Consider the following 16,458-nt stretch of genomic DNA (forward strand, 5'->3'; position numbering starts at 1 on the left):
TTTCAAACGTCATTAATTTTTCATTCAGGTCAAATGTATTACGATGTCAAATTTGACCCCGTTATTCTTGTTGTATACTAACTAGGTAATTTTGAATTTCTGATAATAAGACTATTTCTGATTGTTCCGATTTAAGTACAAAAAATATTTTTTCTTCACTTGGAATATTATCTTCAATTGATGTATCAATACAATATTGATACATCTATATTTTTCTGACCACATTTATGTCCTCAGCCACGTTAAAAGAAATATCTTTAGGGAAAAACATGATTTTTCTACGTTACTCTCTATTTTATGTGTAAATTATTTCTGATACAGGTAATAAAGTGTTAAATAAAGAGATTTATTTTATATGAGCTAGCTACATATTGGTATCAAATGACAAAATAAATATAAACCAGGAAGAAAAATGCATGTTTGTTAGTGTTCTATGTCATATCTATTAGATTGTGGAAAATATTTCATAATAAATAATTTAAAAAAAAATGAAGATTACATGTACTCTTTAAATATATATTTTTTTATTTCCTTAATAAATTTAGTTTTACTGCGATATGTTACAAAATAATATAAATGAGTATAGATAATGAAATATTTTGTCACGTAAAAAAGATTTCATGGTCAGAACGAAAATTTCACACTACGCTAGTACAACATCAAACTATATATTATATTATATTTCGCTGTATATTTTTTTAAAATGACAGTTATATCGAATTTAATAAATTCACTCTATGCTTCGATAAATCTTTATGTATATATATACATAATAATCTATTACTAATAAGCATTGATTATTTAGTTTAATTTTTTTACACAAAAAATCGAATTCGATAACAATTTAGATACCGGTTTTTGTATTAATAGTCGAATACGAATGTTTTGAATATATTTAATTCAAGGAGTCGCTAATTTGAGAGTTATATATTACATACAAGACACGGAAGTCTTATGAAACCTCGATAGATTTCGAGGTTCGCTGTCCACCAAGTAATCGGCGGGCATAACATTGATTTAATCCTGTAACAGAGGTTATGTCTTTTATTAATGATATTACTTTGAGTTAAATGTTTTTTTTTTTAATATAAAAAGATTTACAAGTCTTGTGTGAGGTAGATCGCGGCCTCAACCGAGTTTAGCAGATGCTTTCTCGATCGGTGAACCGGGTCGCGTTCTCGATGCCGCTGTTGGTGAGCCGACTTGATGGTACCGACCGTCTTAGTATATATTCTCACACATATGAAATGTACGCGCCTTTTATGTGCAATACACACCCACATCCATCTGCGTGATGTGTCAGGGCTAGTAAATATTTTAATAACGGATCCATTATTCTTTATACTTGTGACCTTTGGATGTATACTTATAAACTATTGTTTAACGGAACACATATCTTCTTGATGTAAGTGATATTAGACTATCAGCATTTGCGAGATTAGATAAAAAAAACTTTACACGCAAATAATATTTTTTCCCATCTGACGTGGTGTTGGTTATTTGTATAGTAGATATATTTTAGACGCCAAGGTCCACCTAATTCGTCCGTTCATGGCGTCATCGCGATTTCCAAATGTATTTATTTTTTCTAGACTGCATTAACTAAATATCTATTAGAAGTTATGTTATATTAATAATAATTGTATGTCTTATTGAATAAAATAATTATAAGAAATATAACGAACATATTGTTATATGCTGTAAAAATGGAAAATAAAGAGTAATTATAAAAATATATTCTGAACGACCCCCGCCTACCGGAAAACGTATCATAATTTAAATGCAATTTGCAGAGACGACCCTCGCAGATGTTTGAGGAAGTAGGGTCACGTAGTTAATATCAGGCCGAAGTCAAGGTCTTACCAATCTATTTAGTCATCTAGTAATTCATAGGACAATAAAGTTAGAGGCCAGTAGCACCCGGCCTTTTCATTACCGAATTGCTTAACATTATTTCGCATATCCGCGTAGTTGCTACTCTTCAGTCCCATAATAGCCATAAATTCTCACTGCCCTCACTATCTGTTTGCATATTCATGGCATAACAATGTAGAACGTGTTGTTGTAGGGCCGAGGTGGCACAGTTTCTCGGTGCAGCTATAAATCAATCTATCCTAGTTAGATTAATGTCTTATGCGGCTTTACATTACCGTCGATGTTCTTGCTTTCCAATAGGTGCGTTGCCAAATATTGACGGTTCGTTTTGTGCGCCGAGCGAGTTGCAGATCATACGTCGGTTTCAGTTCCCCGCCGCCCGCGACTCCCACTCACGTATGGTAGTTGGAATGTTGCATAATCGTCTCGCGTAAACTCTTGCTCTTTGTATTTAAAACGTGTTAAGTGTCTACGTAATCATTTCAAAATGATTTTACTGCCATGTGTATGTACGTACGTTACTGTAATTTGCACATAACACTTGCTTGATTTATGTAATGCCAGGACGTTACGGGAATAATAAAATAAATTATGCATAATTAAAGAAACAAACAAACGTAGTCGAACTAAATGGTCCATAATAATTATAACAGCCGTGGTCAAAAGTTCAATCGCTTCAGGTTTGCGCTTTATTCGTGAATTGCCGTGTGTCCTCGGCCTCGCTTCACTCGCTTCCGCCTAGGAGCTTATCCTCGCTCGGCGCTACCAATAATAATCTTTTTGCTCAATGTCTTGATCCTAAACCTTCTTTTAATTCACCTGAATATATTAACGTATTTGCTTTCTAGGTATCAACAACAATCCGCGCGAGCCACTCGAATGAAGTACGTAATAGGTTTAATTTATATTATTTTATTATCTTAGTAACTGATGTTATACTAAGTATTTACTAACGAACAATTTAATTTTTATAAATTACATAACAAAAAAAATACTCGAATGAATCTGTATAATCGTAAAGAAGAACACTTGTTACTTGCTTATTTATATGTACATACAATTATATATCAGGTAATTATTAGAGTGCATATGCCATGGTTTATCGCTAGGCGTAATAGGTTTGCATGTCCGACGTCACTACATTATAGTAAGGTCATGACGTAACGGCAACTCTCCATTATAACCGACAATTGTTCGATTCCTCGCCACGAGGTTGTTGCGGGAGGTTAGACCTCTACATATTTCCTCAAATAATGTATTTATATATATTACGTAGCCTAGGAAAAGATACAGTACATTCAGACAGGTTTCAGAATACAAATCACTATAAAGTTACTTTGAAAAAGTTAAGATAAATATTGCAATATTTATTACAAAACATATTTTGGTTAAACATTCGTTACAGTCATAATTTATAATTAAAGTTCATTATAAGACTAATAGGAGTAAGTTTTGAATGTCACAGCGATATACTATAGAAATTACGAAATAAAAAATACTTTAAGTAATCAACGTTTCCTGTAATTTTATCTTCGCCGATGCCAATTCGATAATAATAACCATATCGTGCTATATCTTCAAATCTACTTATATTTTTCATTTCCTTATGTTTTTGTAACAATTTGTCACTTCATTATACGATATATAATTTTAAAATCTTTATAGAAAATGCAGATCTAAGCATATATACTTTTGTATCAGATTTTTTCGGTAACTATGGAATGGAAATATATAATTCCGAGTAAAAGTCGATTGGCGCTTTATAACACAATTAAAACTAAATTATAAATATTTATTGGAGTATAGTTAATTGGCACTGAATAAACTAAGCCCCCATATAAATAATATATATATATATATATATATAAAGTAGTAATAATTAACTTACATATTACATTACATGTTTTTAGATCGCGCTATAGAATGATTTATAAAAATCATTATAGCAAACCTACTTAGTAGCGACTGTTGTTTTATTTAAAGTTATATTTACGAATGATGTCTTTCAAATCTACGTATACTTATATTACAATAATTCTCTAATAAATAATACGCCAGCCATTAATAAGTACAGCATTTATATCACCAGTGTTGATGCACAGTGATGTAGGTGTCTTGAGATTAATACTTTTTTATAATAATGAATAGATAAACTTGAATATTGAGTAGAATTAAAATTTAGTTATTAATGATTTCATTTATGGTTATGTTTTTAATAATATAATTTGTAAAATTGACTTAATTATCCTTATTATATGTAATGTCTTGTTATAATTATATAATAATTTGATATATATTAAAATACAAAATATGACTTTTGAATAATATTAAATCGTTCATAGACTTGAAACTTTGTAAATGTTGTCTCATTAGATAGAAACCTTTATATTTTTTGTTAATAAATAATCAGTATCAAGCAATATAAGAATTGTTTCAGTAAAATCCGTATATACATATGGACATGTACAAATAATTCAAAATTGAATGAAAAATTTATATATATATATATATATATATAGAATGAAAATCCTTGAACGTTATCTTTATAATTATGACTTTGTTTGTACATATTAGAATACAATTCAAGCCTGCATAAGATTGTACACATCTACTATATAAGATTGTACATATCAACTAATTACATTGTTTAAAATTTTTATTCAATTATATTCCAATCCATTGGAGTATATTTTAGAGAGGAAAGGTTTATAATATTCTGATTTTAAATTCTTGCTTTTATGTTCTCGTGTTCTAATAAAAAATGTTGTATCTAGATAAGGTTTTGCTTATTATGTTATATATTATTTGAATGAAGGCAATTTGTCAAAAAAAAAAACCGACTGTGTTCGGTCGCTCAGATACATATAATAAGTTAAATTAAGTTTTCAAAATAGATTTATGAAAATTTATTACACCAGATAATCATATAAAAAATGTTTTATTGTTATTTTTTATAGTTGAATTATTTCTAATATAAATAGTACTGCCTAGAGATGATAATGGCGTTGCGAATATTTATCGGTTCCACTGACGTTGATATCGTGCTGTCCACACTAATAACGCCGTACATGTAACGCGAACACAATCGTCTCAGCACACGTGGCGCGGTCACCTTGTACGTCCTCGTACATCTCGGACAAATAGAGGTGTCATTTATTTCCGCGTTAGCTCGCTCGTCCGCGAAATGTTTATACTACATAACCTTGCAATTAAACATCTGCCTTCGGTCAGGTTAAAAACGCCAGTTCCGTCTTATTTATCGGTTTATGTTTATATTAATTTAATGTTATTGTTAATAGCACGTATTCAACTTTATATCGCGTATGGATCAGATCATGTTTTTAAAGTATTGGTCAATATTTTTACTTTAATTTTAAATATTATCATCTTAGACTAGCGTTATTTACGTCATTATTGGTTTAATATTAAATATACTTATATAAACATTCAACAATATAATTAGTCATTTTAAAATAAAGCAACAACAAAGTGTTAAGTCAGTGCTTAATTAATAATATTATAATAACAAACAATATATTTCAACAAATTATAATAATAATATGATTTAACATAGCATTAAATAACGAGCTTTGACATTGAGAAGTTATTGTTACAAATTGCCACGGACTATGACGACTGCCATAACCTTGGCAGTATCGTGTGTTTGATTATACACGTCACACCAACGATTCGTTTTAATTCTATCTATATGTTAGCATAATGAAAATTTACCATAATGTACTGAAACATTAAACGCTAATACACTTCATAATAGTCTAAGAACTTGAGCAAACCGATGTGAGATTAGAAAGGCTCGAAAACAATATTAAATAATTACAACCTTCAATAATAAAAGTATACTTACTTTTAGGTGCATTTGTTTGTCCGATTGAAATATATCTAATGTGGAAGTTATGTATCGGTAATATAAAATCAAGATTATTTTAATCGGAGGTGTTTTATTATCTAACCATTAATGACTTCGGAAACGGTGCAAATTTAATTGTGTAAATATTTTTTAATCAAGCTGAATATTTTTCATACGTGCTTAACGTACCCATAATAAATCTATTTAATATGCAACAATAGTTGCAGTATAATTGGTGATTTTAACTAAATATTTGAAAAACAATTTTACAATATACGTTTTAAAAATCGAGTTATAATTACATAAAATGTCATTCGTCTCATTCTACATGGTCTACATCTGACAGCATCGTTCTTTTGTGCCATTTTCAGACGATGAACTGACCTTGTATCCATTTATGTGGTCTATTATCAATTTTCGCTATCTGGTTTAGTGCAGAACGACAAAATATACCACGAATTTATTTATCGCAACCGAGGTAACCAAACTATACATATAATATAATTTGAAATCCATGATATTAAATATCTTTGTGTATTTAAAGCGTTCTTTTTTAATGCCACACCCTAAACAAATATGGACAATTTTAATTTCACGGATAATGTTGTATGGCAAAAGAAAATAGTTCAATATAGCTCGAAACACTGGTTTTATAATAACTATTAATTATACTAATCAATAAACAATTAATTATACAAACAATATGATAAAATGTTAGTATTTATAAAGAAAATAAAGTAAAATTATCCATAATATAGTATTAAATGATAATGATATAATTCTTGTAAAAGTTTTATTTGTCGTGTCTCGGAAACTACTCTCAAATATATAAAAATATAATATAAAATTAGGTGTCATTTCTGAAATTACGCAATATTAAACAAAATAAAAACAGTTATTTTTTATTTTATAATGAATTCTTAGAGCCGAACGAAAGTCGGTCGTCCAGGTAGGTTTTGATATGACAGCCTCACTACCGCAAAAAATGTCTAGCTGTCTTGCTAATTGCTAGTCAATCCACTAGATAATATAATTTTACTATCTAATACTATAGATTGAAATGTTTAAGTTTTTGATAAATGCTCTTAGGTAAATTTAAACATGGAGGTGGAAGACGATTGTTATAGGTTATTTCGGCTGAGGAATTAAAGCCACCTATCACCTAACTAACCAGCCTTTTATGATTTGGAATTAAAAAGCAATTTCCATCTCTTTGACGTGAACTAGAGCTGTATGCATCTCAAACCCAGTTTGATTTATCAAACAGATATTTTGGCCTTTTGTTAGTCTAAGTTTTGTAAATTATATTGGAAAGGTGCGGTTTTATAAGTAACTATACCAATCACACGGTAAGTAGCATAATAAACGTAATGAATAAACATAACATGTTTATTATATATCCTAATAAAAGTAGAAATAAAAATCTATTTTTTATAGCATATACATATATATTTATTTATATTATAAACTTGAGTTGAAATTAATGATATAAATGCATGATATCACAGGAGTTTGCTCGATAAACAATCCGTCCTTCAAGCAGCCCAGTCGAGGACCCTATTGTCAGGTCGTCCTCAGGACGTCTGAGTCACAGCACGCAGTTGTCGTTAAGAGGGCATTGCTCACTTGGTTACTCCCCCCTGCAGTGGCACGTCCGCTGCATCATTGAGACATCGCTTGGAAAAAAATATATCGTACACCTATTTGCGATCATTGTTCTACGTCCTAAATTTGTTGCCATTGTCCTGAGTAAATCGTTTTATTATTCATTGCCGATTTGTAAAACAGTGCTATATTGTTCACCATTTATGTTTCGTTATTATTAATATTCAACAATAAAACATACAAAATAATTTCTTTGACAACGACTTTTTCTGTCGGATAAAAATGATTGGAAAGGAAAAAAATTTTTTCGTTACAAAATGTATATAATCGCCAATGATATATATAGATATAGATAATAATAAATAGATAATGTTACAATTAAAAAAAAATTGTAAAAAAACGATGTAACTATATTTATATATGCCATTGAACTGATCGAATCAGGTATTTTTTACTTAATTGAAGGATTTTCAATGTTTAATATAGTTTTTTAACTTTATAAATGTTGGCAGAAATGTTGCAATAATCAATATTAATGTACTTTGAGATATTTGTGTTGAATTAGATGATTATATTACGAGAACGTCCCGAGGGCTTTAAATATAGAAGAAGATACTAGCAGGTCGGATGACATCTATAATAAGACCCCGGGAGACCGATGAAACGTGTGTCGGTGATTGCTCAAGCTTTTACCGGTTGTTGACTTCTCAAAACGGCTGTATATTTAAAATTTCTCTAAATAAATTTAACTTTGTAATGAACTTCTTACCTTTACCTTCTACGTTTTTAGAAATATTTTAATATAAAATTAAGTTTTAGTGTCTTGCGTCAGTGGAAAAGTTTTAACGCGGTTATGTTGCATAGAGTGTTGTTAATTCATCTTTATAGGACATCATTATCAGTTCACATGAATATAATACTATTTATGGTTTTGTGATGGTTGCTTTTATGGAAATAAATATGTGGAAAATTAAAACAAACCGATATGGTACTGCAGCTATTGTTAACGATAATAAAGCGGTTTAACTAAAACTAGATGTAGGTCGCTCGGGCCGCTCTACTTGCCACAGTGGCAAATTTGTTAGTCGCCCTCGAATAAATCGCTTATATCGGATATCTTATCAGTATTCGTTGCTATGAAAAATTGACCACCTAAAGTCGAACTTAAAATACACGGAAAATTTACTGTTACTTTCAGTATAAAATATATGAGCGCAAATATTCGGTTTTCATATTAACATTTTGTTACGATGCATTACAATATTAGAGTAATTGCAAAGTCGATATTTGTTTCATAACTTTATATTACTTTTTTATATCATTGTCAACACGTAATCTTAGGTGTATTCATTTGATTCTGCCATTACGTCAGATCATCTTCCATCAACATCTTAACTTTCTGGGTCGTACTGATTACTAAAATTAATGAAACCTACTTTTGTTAGTGACTCGTTGGACAGTTTTTGCGCTGATGTCTGTAATTCGTAACACGTTAATCGCGGTTTGTTACAATAACTGTTTCCCTTTGTCCTCGTTTTGCATGAACGACGCATTAGCCTTTTTTTTTCTTTAGGTTTATTGCGCATATTTTTATTTATATTAAATGATAATGCACACTTATAATATTTAACACAACTTATAATTTTTAACATAACACCATTGTCATCAGTTCAATGTCTTGTTTTGCTTTTATAATTTTTTTAAATTTACTAATATGATTCGTAATTTTCACAATCATATTATACTCTGTTTTAGTATTAATAGATATATTTTTTAGTTTTGAAAAGGCTTCTCTTAATCGAGTTTATATAGGCTGTGTAATTTATAAATAAAAAGTATTTAAGCTTATTAATTACTCAAATGAGCGTTCATATTGTCGATTAATTCTGTCGCAACTTAGTGGTTTCATTACCAGGTAGGGTTGCAGTCTGGACGTTTCGCTCGCCCTAATAAATTACCGGGGCACACAGCTGTTGAACGTTGAACAAAGCCACCGCTCGCGAGCCGTGAACGGATGCAGTGTGGTGATGAAACTGACACAGATTCTAACGTGTATTTGGTAATCGAACTACAGTTCGTGAAAGTCTCGCAGGACGGCAATATCTTGCATTGTAACGTCCCACTTCGACATACTCTCGACTTTTTGATGACACCGAAACCTAAAAGCAAAAATATACTTAAATTACTTGTACGTCTTCTTAAGCCATGAAGTTAGTGTTAATAAACGAGTACATCGTTGCCCGCCTACTGTAACGAACGAAAATTTGTGAAAAATTGTGAAAAAGATTTAGGATGCGAAATCGCAATTGTTGATTGGCGTATTACGACGTTGCTACATTTTTGCCTTGCATTCTATTCCCTGAGAACTTTAAAGTATTGCCATTAAGCCACTGGGTCACTAGTTAGCATACCTTCTAATTGCAACGTTGATTTATTGTTAAATGTTACTTTTATCCAGGTATTAATTTCAAATACGTTCATAGAATAACTTTGTCGATGAAATTAAGTGAATTAAAGTGTATTATTACGTAGATTTCAAATTGCTCTCGTGAATACTTATTATATCATGTTATCCTATCAGAAATAATACTATAAAAATAAGTTGTTAATAATTATTTCATAATTGACTAAGAATTATATATTATATAATTTATTATAAAACAAGTTTTCCAAAATAAACACTTATAATATTATAATTAACTAGCGCACCGCCCAGACTTTCATACTGGTGAAATTCATTCAAAGTTACCCCGTTATTTTTTTAATTTAGTTGAAATTGTGTGATCCATATATCAGATGAAAAAAACTGAATGAGCATCTACGTCGTGAAAGAAGTAACTATGATAAATATCTATTAATCGGACCTATATTTTTGGAGATCTCGTGATGAGTCAGTGAGACAATGATATTTTGGTTATCGCATTATATACCGCTACTCGTTACATATAACCAGTAATGGTTGGCGTTTGGTTAGAAACTGGTTACATGTAACCGAAATACATATGCTTTTTTCGTATCTATCCACACTAATCCACAGTTCCTATTCCTCAATACAGTCGTTATCGTACGTAAATTGAGATCTAACACAACAGTTCGTAGAAGACTAGCGGAAGCTGAGACAGTAGCACATTATCGATTAGAGCCATTGCAGTTTGTGAATGTTGACTTGAGTCATATTCCATTCAAAGTACTTTCAATTAAGTTTTAAAGCAAATGGTTTCTCCTCATTACCGTAACGAATTTACGTTTTTAACTGCTAATTTAATAATTTAATTTATTTTTATATGAGTAACATAATATGCAAATAAGTTATGGCACATGATGCATATATAACATATATATATATATACGGATCATCAAAAACTTTTCTTATTTAAAAAATAAATATTAAATGTTATAAATATAACATTAACGTATTGAACTTTGCCATCGTTTTTAATTAATATAAATTCAAGTTCATTTTATATGGACAATTTTATGCTTAAATAACGACTTCATATATTTATGACAAAATATAATAAAGGTTTTAAGACTACAAAAATGTGAAAATGTGAATAACGTGTAAACACATAAATTAATACTTATGATAAATCACTAAGTATTTATTTATTCATCTAGTTGCAATGAAAGTTATGAGTGTTCTGATATACTGATGGTTCTGGTATTCTGATATTCTACCACGGAAGTCGTATCAGAAAATTTTATACAAAAAAATTAAAGAGTCGCAACAATGCCGGCTATTTTTCGATCGCCAACCTTTGCCCATTATAATTGACTGAACCGTTGGCGTTATCTATATCTTAATGTATGTACTTTAGTACGATTATAGTGCAATAAGTACAATATTCTAAGACGCGAGTTGAAAGTTGAAACCTCTTGTACACTTTATGTTTTCGTATGGTTTATATATACTGCCTAAATCAGACTAGTTCTGAAAATAAAATAATTTAAGAATATAGTGTATATTGATTTTAACAGTTTTCAGCAATTGGCATCGATTACAAATAATTAAGACCTTTGACATGTCACGATCACCCATACATCACCTGATTGAAGTATGCATATTGAACGACACCCGCGTTGCAGGCTCGGGTCGGGCAGCGAGTGTGGCGGTGGGGGGTCGGGCGGCGGCGCGCCCGCTCCACAGTCGGCGCGCGTGTCGTCTAACGGCGCCGGCGGGATGGCGGTGAGCCGCGTGCCCAGCCCGTTGCACGACGGGAACACGCCCGTTGCGGAAAACTGGTGCTTTACACAGGTATACACCCAACCTGCATCATTACTCTTAGACATAAGTATTGTTCTACCACCATTCCAAATCATGGTCTGAGGGTGGTTAGAGCAGCAACCTCTTAGATCGAGAACTTGCAGTTATTTTACTAATGAGTTGTCGTTAATACTAGCGATAAACTATGAAGTGTTTGAAAATGTATTGTTAATATGTTAGGATAGAATATTAATTTCAGTATTTTACAAGATCAATTCTTGCAATTGAATTTTATACCAGTTCTACCCAACCGATTGAGCTGAGATTTTGTACACACTTTCCATGGTAGTTACAAAACAATCAGATATTCTAAATCTAATATTCTATATATCTAAAGATTTTTTATCTTAGTAATTCTATGTTCATCGTTCTAACTTCATACGGGCAGCATAAAGTGATCAATCACTAAAAAATAATGACAGGTATTAAAAATAAAGAAATTGGTCGTAAAATAAAAAAAAATAAATATATCTTGACATCGGTACTAGCGCCATTTACCGATTTTGACTATAGCCAAGAAAAATCCTGTTGACCCCATAAGTATAAAATAAATATTTTATCAAATTCGGTCTTAAGTCCAAAAATAATTAAGAATCCAAATATAAAGTAGGTATCTGATAGCTAAGCACTAACACACAACGTTTCGCCTAATCAATAAAGCTGTACTTGAACATCAAGGCTACAAAGATTTTATAATCTAGTTATCACGTAAATATTATCTGCTGCTGACCTTACAAAAGATAAAATTACAAGGATCATCACCAAAAAAATTAGTTCAAAACCTACAGCGCAGCCAATTAAGTTCACTCGTGCGTCTGTTTCGGCGTCACGGGCCTCTAACCTGTAAACGTCTGTACTAAATAGCTAAATTAATCTTTAGCTTAGTTTGTTCTTAAATAAATTTACTTATATATTAAACTCCAAATGAAATATTACAGCTACATAACGGTCATATTATAAAGACGCAAAATTTGAATTCCTCATGTCATAATAAGTATGTATAGAGTTTCAAACTCAGTTCTAATAAATGAATGATAATACTACTTACCAGAATAATAATAATAATAATAATAATACTCTTTGCTCCTAAAATCTTACGTGTAACGACGATTGTGTTAATATGAACATTAACAAGGAAGTAAATACGAACGTATATAATATTGTATTAAGGCGGCCATGACTCGTCTATAAAGATAATAGTACCAGTTTTGCGATATGCAAATTTATTGGATCTATTTTGAATATAAATGAAAGGATTAATAATGCAATTAACTATTAATTAAATGTAGTGTTTGTAAAAGTTAAATTTAATTATTAACTGTGTTTAAGTTGAAACATACGTAAAATGTATTCGTTTCATTTTTCTGTCTCCTTTCCCTTATGTTTATAATTCTAACTTGGTTCTAGCGATAAAAGGGTAATATTAAGGACAATGTAAAACGTAGTTTTATTTCCTGTCACACGATAACAAGAACAGGCAAAATTAGAACGACCGTTGGAAAAGTTAGGTGGTGACCTGCTATTATCTTTTTTGGTACTTTTTGCCAAAATCTATTTGGTTCGCTAAAGATAACGGTGTTTCAAGAGAATCGTTTCAAGCAGCGGTACGTTTTCTTATTAAGGTAGCTTCGTTTTCGATGCTATAATATATAACTGTATTTTAGTTGAATATGTCTTCGGATTATATATATACAGTTTGTATTATTTGCGTTCTAATTAATAGCGTATGATTAATCAAATTACCAGTCGCTTCCTTGTACATTCATGGAATGTAACGTAGCTAAGAGCCGAGCACGTGCAATCGCGCTCGTCATACACAAAGATACACGTTGTGTTGTTCAGATCGACACGTTTTGAATACACGCAATAGTTATTTAGAAATGTAATTAAATTATAACTCTTTTCTTTAAACACACAACAATTTTGTAGTTTACGTAGTTTATCTGTTATGTCATATTTTTTGTATATAATAAGTTACCACTATAAACTTAGAAAGTATATAATATATCAATATTAGTATAAAATATCATAACATTTAGAGCGTCCTGCAATTATAGTATTTTATTGTTAACAAATAAAAACTGGATAATGTAATTTCTCAAATTGTTAGTGAGTATATTTTTGCAACATCTACTAAAAAATAAATATGTAAAAAATATTTGATCATTATAGTTAGGACTTGGTTTTTGCGAATGCTATAAGTGTAATCCAAGACACCGGGGATGATGCGGGCGGCCTTGGAGCGGGTCGGTGACCGGGCGAAGACCTCAGCAGCACCGCAAGTCGGCAAGCCAAGCAACGGTCGGGGGCAACGACCAAGTTCCAAGTGTCGACAAACCGCCTAGTCCTGACCTCCAGTAGCTCATGTGCTCACCTCGGCCATACTTGGGCCCCGACACGTGTACTACGATTCACTGAATCCACGTTATATGATATTTGCGAAGCTATCAACAAACACGTTCTTGATTAATTTTTCTAATACTATCTGTAATTAACTCATCGTTACGTTTAAAAGGTTTTATAATTTATCTAAAGGTAAAGAAATTAAAAGTTTTTCGAGACTTTTGTATACTAGTCCAGACGAATAACATCATTCAAATTTGCTCTAAACACATACGCAAACATCCAACGTAATGATATTGGCGATTTGTTTATATCTTTACGTGTGGCTCGTAAATCAATATCCTCACCACATAATATCAAACCAAAGGGATTTACATGCGTAAGATAGTTTATATGGTACTTTGTTTATCATAAATAAGTAGTTAATATTAAAAGCGACCACTTGTTTCGTAGTTATCAAAGGCGATAAAAAGTATACCACAACACACAAAGGATGTGGTTTTACCGTGTTCAAGAGACATCAATATACTGTATGTATCATATATAATTACAAACAGGTATAATGAGCTCATTATTTTTTGTATTTTTTTCGTCCATGACTCCTCTTCTTATACTAGAAAATAATATGGTTATATTTATTTATACTTATAAAATGATAATAAGGGTTTTATAAAAGTTAGACAAAATCTTGTAATATTTATAAAATGTATATTTATTTTGTTTCAGGTCAAAGTGGTGAAGTTCAGTTATATGTGGACGATAAATAATTTTAGTTTTTGTAGAGAAGAGATGGGTGAAGTGTTAAAATCATCGACATTTTCAGCCGGTGCTAGTGATAAGTTAAAATGGTGTCTTCGCGTAAATCCCAAAGGACTCGATGAAGAGAGCAAAGACTATTTATCGTTATATTTATTATTAGTGTCGTGTAATAAATCAGAAGTTCGAGCAAAGTTTAAATTTTCAATATTAAACGCGAAAAGAGAAGAAACAAAAGCAATGGAGTCACAACGTGCATACAGATTCGTCCAAGGCAAAGACTGGGGATTCAAAAAGTTTATCAGAAGGTGAGTTTTATGTTTTTTTTTTTATTTTTCTCGGGCAGATAACTTTACGTATAAACTAAATAACTAGAATGACTTCTTTTGTTGTTTTTTTTTTTAATACGAACTGAAACGATTAAGATAAAAAAAAAATTCTTAAAAGTTTTTACGTATCGGTTTTATATTTCGGATATATATAATAAATTAATTAAACTTTTACAATTTATTTAAAAGGGCGTACCATTATAATGTTATAGGATATAATACAATGTTTATTAAATAAAATAAGTAATACTTGTCCATCTAATAAACGGAATTAAAATTACAAACTTACTGTTGTACTCGTTACTAGCGAACTAGTAAACGGAAGAATGATAAAAGATAAAAATTAGTGCAGAATATACATAATTTAAATATTATACCGCCATTTAACATATTTTTTTCACAGTAAATAATATAAAAATGACAACTTATGTTAAATATACTGTGTTACAATTTAAACATAAATAATAATTTACTTATATATTAAACGAATATAATTTAAAGTAAAAAGTCTATTACGATAATTATCTTACAATTATTATATTTAAAATTGTTTGTTTTGCAATGTAAGGATATTAGGATATATAATTACAATATAATTTTAAAAAAAGTTGTGCCGTTTTTAAAAAAAATTTTTATTTATTTATTTATTGACACTTTATTGCACCCAAACTTAAAACTAAAAATTACAATTTTTAAACAAAAAAGTTGCATGAGGTGCAACAGGCGGCCTTATCGCTAAGCAGCGATCTCTTCCAGGCAACCTTTGGGCAGAGGATCATAATATTTATAAATGGGAAGGGTACAAGCCAGTTTACCTATATACTACATACACTTCTACATACATAATACATACATACATATATATACTACACTACTATTATATATAATATAAATATACATATATATATATACTATAATAAATACATACATAAATAAATACATATCTCCTATTTTTATTATATATATAATACATAATATATATATAATAAAAATAGGAGATATAACAAAACAAAAAATTAACAACGACAACGACTGCTTAGTATTAATAATGCGACAGGTAAATGTCCTTAACCATTTATTTTTTATATTTTATTTATTATATTCACAATTTACTCAATTAAAATGTGTTCATACCCCATCGTTAAAAAAAATACCGAATGATATTAGCAAATAATTTATATCGAATTGAAGTCTACTACGGTATATTTTAAATAGTTGTGACGATGTGTGTGTTGTATTGTGAGACTTCCGCAAGTTGAAACGTTACAGGAATACTGATAACATTATAAGCTCTTCTGCGAACATACATATTTTTTACATTTTTATCGAGTTAGGAAATTTTATTTTTTCCGATAGCGTCATCGAAAAACGGGATAACTTCAAAATACTAATATAAATAGTTTTGAATGAAAAGGTTA

The 16,458-nt window shown here is 30.4% G+C and overlaps 1 protein-coding gene across 4 annotated transcripts in view; it reads left to right on the top strand.

The window, feature by feature from the left end:
- LOC126768966 (protein roadkill) overlaps nt 1–16,458 on the top strand; it is a 43,437-nt gene that overhangs the window by 20,974 nt on the left and 6,005 nt on the right. For 2 of the 4 annotated variants that reach the window (XM_050487468.1, XM_050487466.1), the window contains 3 exons: nt 2,724–2,759; nt 11,435–11,603; nt 14,682–15,019. In XM_050487468.1, the coding sequence (XP_050343425.1) occupies nt 2,755–2,759; nt 11,435–11,603; nt 14,682–15,019 (512 nt within the window). In that variant the 5' untranslated portion in view covers nt 2,724–2,754. The remainder of the gene's footprint in view (nt 1–2,723; nt 2,760–11,434; nt 11,604–14,681; nt 15,020–16,458) is intronic. The other 2 variants (XM_050487469.1, XM_050487467.1) reach the window with 1 other exon arrangement.

This window comes from Nymphalis io, chromosome 6 (assembly GCF_905147045.1).
Source record: "Nymphalis io chromosome 6, ilAglIoxx1.1, whole genome shotgun sequence".
Classification (NCBI taxonomy): Eukaryota; Metazoa; Arthropoda; class Insecta; order Lepidoptera; family Nymphalidae; genus Nymphalis; species Nymphalis io.